This window comes from Anguilla rostrata, chromosome 11 (genome assembly GCF_018555375.3).
Source record: "Anguilla rostrata isolate EN2019 chromosome 11, ASM1855537v3, whole genome shotgun sequence".
NCBI classification, from domain to species: Eukaryota; Metazoa; Chordata; class Actinopteri; order Anguilliformes; family Anguillidae; genus Anguilla; species Anguilla rostrata.
Window position 1 is genome coordinate 37,711,518 of NC_057943.1, and position 5,705 is coordinate 37,717,222.

Here is a 5,705-nt window from a genome sequence, read left to right on the forward strand (position 1 = left end):
GGCACTGTATTCACAAAAATCCAACATACCTGCATATCAGATTTCTTTATATCTGATGTCTGTCACACCGGATTTATAATCCACCGTTTATGAAACTCCATTCGATCTGCATGCAGAATGTGACCCGTGTGGGAATTGCAAATAAATTAGACATGCTGCACAGACAGTAAACAGGGCTTTAAACAGCTTAACCTAAATTTGAAGCAAAATGAAGCATTTCTTGAGCTGACAAAGGGCAAGTGATAATTCGAAAGTCATGAAAGTTTATTATCTTAAAAATTACATCAAGTCAAGTACAAAACCGTACAAGTATCTATATGTACACAAATCCATACAAAAAAGTACATTAAAATCATACTGTGCTCTCAAATTAGCTTACAAATTCTACATGTCACAAAAAAAAAAAAAACAATTGGTAAACAATTTCAGCTGCTCAACAGCTCACTGAGAATGCTACATGCTGAGAGACAGCTCACTCCAGCACAGAGATAAAAGCTTGTCAGTTTGGTGGCAAGGAATTCACAACAACCTCACAGCTTGCTCCAAGAGGCAATGGACTTTAGAAAAGGGAACTCAACAGCCCAAATGACATCACTTCCTTAAGCAGGAACACCACCCCCCACCCCCCCCCCAACCCACCACTAGGGCCTAAATTCTGAGGGCGCTTTCCCCTTTGGGGAAATCAATGACAGATTTCACATCCACAATCAAAAAAAGGTATCTTTTCAAAGGCAGTAAACAAGTTTACAATAAATCTCAACTTAAGGTGTGTCGCCTGAAACAACCGTGGGGACTGTTTGAATACTCTGGTTGAATTGCACAACTTTTTTTTGAACATCAGTCAATTTGGCAATAAGGTACATTGCCATTATTTTACTTAAGGCAGAGGTCATATTGCTGTTATAACTAAATATAGAATTTGAAAGGGAACACATGCAAAAAAATGTTTTAAAAGCAGTGGTACAGCTTTTTGGTTTCATTTAAGGAGGAAAACACTTGGTCCCATTTTTAAGTAGTGCATCCATTCCCTTTTTTTATGATACAACCCATTCAATTGTCAGTGTCAAAAAGGCCACATTGTTTCCAGTATAGAGGGAGACATTGACAATCACTGTACCTACGCTGAAGCGATGCTGTATTTCTGAATCACAATTATTGCACCTTATCTGAAATACAAACCCCTCCAAATGAAGTAAACTGTGTGAGAAATACCAGTGTGTTACAGACTAAGCTTCACTTTGTGGCCCAATAGGGGTACACACACACTGTGAAGATAGGCAGTGCAAAGACAATAGCCCAAAGGCACTAAACTACCTGCATAACAAGGGAACACATAGTGCTTCTGGAATTGTCCTTATCAGGTATTTTTTTAAAAGGGGAAAACAGCAAAAGCTGCCATATTAAGCAAGTAATAAATAGTATGGGGGGGAGACAAATAGCTAGCCAGTAAGAAGGGGGAAAACAACAAAAAAATACAACGGAGATGATCACTGGCCCCAAGGTTCCCCCTTGCTGAAGCTCGCATTGCCTGTCTGGTGTCCCAGTCCCCTGGACACACTTAGCTCGAAACTGTCATCAGGTAGTTTTTAGGAGGGCTGGTGCGGCCCATCAAAAAGTGGTTCTTGCAGTGCAGTGCGGAGTTGTTACACGCGGAGGAAACACTGCTGGACGCGGGGGCTTCGGCCTCGTATAGGACACATATGGAACCATCTTCGCCGATGCGATAAGACACCTCGTATGGATCCACCCACATAGTCAGCTCCCTCGGCAAAAGCTCGTACAGGTGATGGCTGTTCAGACCAATTCGCCTGGCGACTTTGCTTATGATGGGGTCCATTTCGTGGTTGATGCGAATACACCTGTAGCCAGAGCCTTTCTGTGGCTTTTCCGGGAACCAATGGTCCTTGTAGTGTTCTGAAAAGTAATTTGTGAAAAGAAAAGAAATTGTGAATTGAGCTTTCTGTATGCATCTCCTGAAATACAGAAGCTTAGCAAACAGTCTTTTGTAAAATCCCAATGGACTCTAGCTAACTTAGCGGGCAAGCTAACTGTGACCGTTTACCCACAACAAAAGCTTCGATTCAACAGAAACGAACATGGCCGTTTAAAGTTTACCAGGAAGCCACCTAGCCTACACAACTTCTAATAATTAGTCGTGGGGCACCTTCCATTAGCTAAACGTAAACAATACCATTAGCTAGTTAGCGTTAGACAAGTATCGATCCAAAACTTCGTTTCTGAAGCAAAGCCATCGTTACTACAAATATAATATATGCGGAAATATTGTTCATATTTATTCCGCAATGTATTGTGCTCAAATGCTGTAAGTTATAACCGACCAATATTTAAATGATAAAGTTAGCTACCTGAAAGTGCTTGATGGAGGCAGTCGCTGAAAATCTGCAGCTGTTGTTCAGTGAGGAAGCCTCTTGTTCTTAACAAACTGGACACAAAGCCCGCTGCTGCTGTTACTTCTGGGCCCATTTCAGCTTTGGTGTAGCCGTGGTTCATTTTCCGCTTCGCTGATGTTTTATCGAGGTAGTTAGCTACAGTTTAGCCAACAGGTGAAAAAATAATTCGAAAGTTTGTATAAAACTGTATTTGTTAGCGTGTTGTTTAGCAATGTCGCTATGAAGGTCTGAACAAAAATTCTCCAAAGTAAAACCGCTCGAAATTTTACGCTCTGGTTTTACAAATGATGTCTTGTTCTGTTGAGCATTCTTTATCCAAATGGGGAAAGTTGGAGATTTTAAAAAGACCAACGTATAAAAACCGTATAGGCTACCGGGTACGCCTATACTGCTCTCGTACCACCTCGTGTAGTACGTGACTTCTTCACTGTACTCCGAAGGAATTACACCCTTTTTATTTAGTAGAACATAGTGGTGACATAATCGACGTACGTCGTGGATTGATAGGGAGTTTGACCAATCAGCATCTTACAATTCTGCAACCTATTAAAACGTATGTTTTGATTGGCTCCCATTCTGGATAAAAAAATTCTAGAGCTCTCGGGTGTCTATGCAAATAAACTTCCGCTTGTCCATTTTGAGAAATTGACGTCAAAAGGCCTGGGTGCAACTTGACTACAGTTTGTGTTTTCTGCCTTTGGGAAATGAGATTGTAGCAGTAACTATCAGCCAAATACCGAAATAGTTTCAATTTATTAGCTGGTGTTAGCGCTATTCAAAAAAAAAAAAAAAACATGTGTAGTAAACATAACAGAAATCGCACGGAATGTGAAATGCAGCTTGCTACATTTGCGTAGCACTGCGTTAAATGTTTCTTGCTACATTTTTTATAATGACGCTTTTTGTCATTATAAGCTAAATAACACAGCTACTTTTTATAATGTGTATTACCCACTCATCTTTAGTTGAATGTATGCAGAATATAGTTTACGAATTAGGCTACAGGAAGAACCTTTTATGGTCTACTTCTGATTTAATTTAAAATCATTTTAAAATATGGTGTTTTAATTTATTGCTGTCTAAATAAATGTTCTTATAATAGCCTAATAGTTTTAGTTGCTATTAGTTAGCCTATTATCCTAATCTTAATAGAAAGAGAAGCTTCTTGAGAACACCTCAAAAGTATGTAGGCTATGTATTATTATTGTTACTATAATTATTGTTGTTCACAATAGCAATAATAATAACGATAATAATGTTATCCACTGTTTTTTTTGTTTTTTTGCTGTTTTTTGTGAGGAGGAGCTGGAGCTAAGGAAACAGGCCTAAAGTCTAATGGATGTGCTTGAACGATGGACAGCCGGTTCAGAGAGCCATTCAGCGTGATTTCGGTTTTCCTCGTTGGATGCTTACTCAAATGAATTCGTGACAGTGAGATCTGTTGCTACACCCGGCCAATAAAATGGTGATTTAAAGAGAAGTAAATAAACGACAGCGAACGCGTTATACTTCCACTGTAGCTCACGAAAGAAAATGTTTCTCTTTACCGGAAAATTCTAGCCTACGCGATGCGACAATGGTAACCATTTTACAGTATTATCCTACAGAAAATAGCAACTAAGATCAAAAGAAGGCTGTACTGCTCTCGGCGAAGTTGCTATGGTTTCTGTAACTGCTGACTGGCAGATTCTCTCTCTTGAAGCACTCGACGCCCTCTTCCTGTGGAAAATCACAAGTCCCGGGGAGAATGACGTAAAAGACTGGAAGAGAACGATACGTCATCCGAGTAGAATCGCATTCCATGTAAGGTTCGCACTCAACCAATGTGAGCGGACACAGTCTGTGACGGAGTGGAGTTAATGGCCCACTGCCATAAGAATTAAGTGTTATACAGGGAAGGTTATCTGAGCCAGAGTGGATTAAACACAAACTAAAGCAAACAGCTACTGTAGCGTGTTCTGCGCTCTCCAGTACAATAAAGGACAAGTAACATTTGCTGGTCTGTATTTGATAAATGGAGTCCATACGTTGTTGGAACGTATTAACTGTGTGGCGGGATAACTCGCGGTATTAAAACAATTTCACTATTTCAAGTTGAATCGCAATATTGGAACATGCCTGTGTGACACCTCCCCTTTCTTTGAAGTGGACAACGCTTCGGGCAGATTTCAGTATAAAAAACAACAACAACAAAAACACAACAAACATCGAGGCGAAGGTGATATGTGAATTTGAAAAGAGGTGTTTGTACAGAGAGAGGAAATTGGGTTTCGGGTAATCCTCGTCTGTCTGTCCAGGGTCTAACTGCCCTTTTATCTTCCGAGTTTGAGGTGCTGAGTGTCTTTTAGCACCTTTTTAACAAGGGCTACGCCTTAACGGGGGGGGGGGGGGGTGTTAATATAGTCTATACATTTGTTTACAAAGCAGCTTTCGTCTTATTTGTAATCTCTTTGATACATTTTTTTTGTCATTGTCTGGGCTGTGATAGTTGTTTTAATTCACATAACTATAATCATTCATCCAGTACTGTAAAATTACGTCCATATTTGTGTATATACTATTTTTTAAAAATAAAACAAAAAAATCAGGCACAGAAAATAGGCAACACAGTTATGTGCATAGAGAGCTCGTAATCGACGTACACTGCTTTAAAACTACAGGAAGCCTGAGGAATAGTTTTAAATATCCATGGGATGTGCTTTATGAACATGGGCCATTGTGGTTATAAATCGTATCTTATCATAAATCTCCATGTTAAACCTGTCTGTGTCAGGTAATTCACTGGGTTAAGCCTTACAGTGTATGGGTTGGAGAACACTGAACTTGTTTTTCTGGACACGTAAATTCAATTGAGAGTATTATTTACATTTGGGGACAACGTTTTCAGGCATGTGGAGACATGTCTGCTTGGTGTCACATCATGCTAGGAGGACAGGAAATTGTGTGTTTTTACTCTTGGTGGAAATTGATTTTTGAAAAACATTCCCACAGAAAGAATTTTCTAAGTGTGTGGCTGCATAAGTGCACATGCAAGGTTGCGTGTTGTCTGGAGCAGTGGTTCTCAAACTCGGTCCTGGGGGACCCCTGTGTATGATGGCTTTCATTCCAACCTCAACAGCAATACCAGAATTTTAACAAGCTGTTAATTTCTCTTAATTAGGGGCTTTTCATGTTTTAGAGCTGGGGTCCCCAGTCTTATCCAGAAAGGGCCAGTGTGGGTGCACACACCTGATTCTACTAATCAATCACTAGAGTCATTGCTAAGCACCTTGATTAGTAGAATCAGGATCAGGT

At 40.0% G+C, this 5,705-nt stretch overlaps 1 protein-coding gene across 1 annotated transcript; it reads right to left on the reverse strand.

Annotated features, from left to right (window-relative positions):
- Positions 1-243: 243 nt before the first annotated feature.
- On the reverse strand, positions 244-2,849 carry LOC135234853 (protein BTG2-like). Its single transcript, XM_064299846.1, has 2 exons — positions 2,367-2,849; positions 244-1,914 (listed from the first exon to the last, which is right to left on the reverse strand). The coding sequence occupies exons 1-2, from the start codon at positions 2,509-2,511 to the stop codon at positions 1,559-1,561; spliced, it is 501 nt and encodes a 166-aa protein (XP_064155916.1). The 5' UTR covers positions 2,512-2,849; the 3' UTR covers positions 244-1,558.
- Positions 2,850-5,705: the final 2,856 nt, after the last annotated feature.

Bases quoted from the DNA above. Each gene is read 5' to 3' on its own strand.
- LOC135234853 (XM_064299846.1), bottom strand. From the start codon at position 2,511: ATGAACCACGGCTACACCAAAGCTGAAATGGGCCCAGAAGTAACAGCA. The intron at 1,915-2,366 runs GTAGCTAACTTT...ATTACTTTTCAG, and splicing joins CCTCCATCAAGCACTTTCAG to AACACTACAAGGACCATTGG.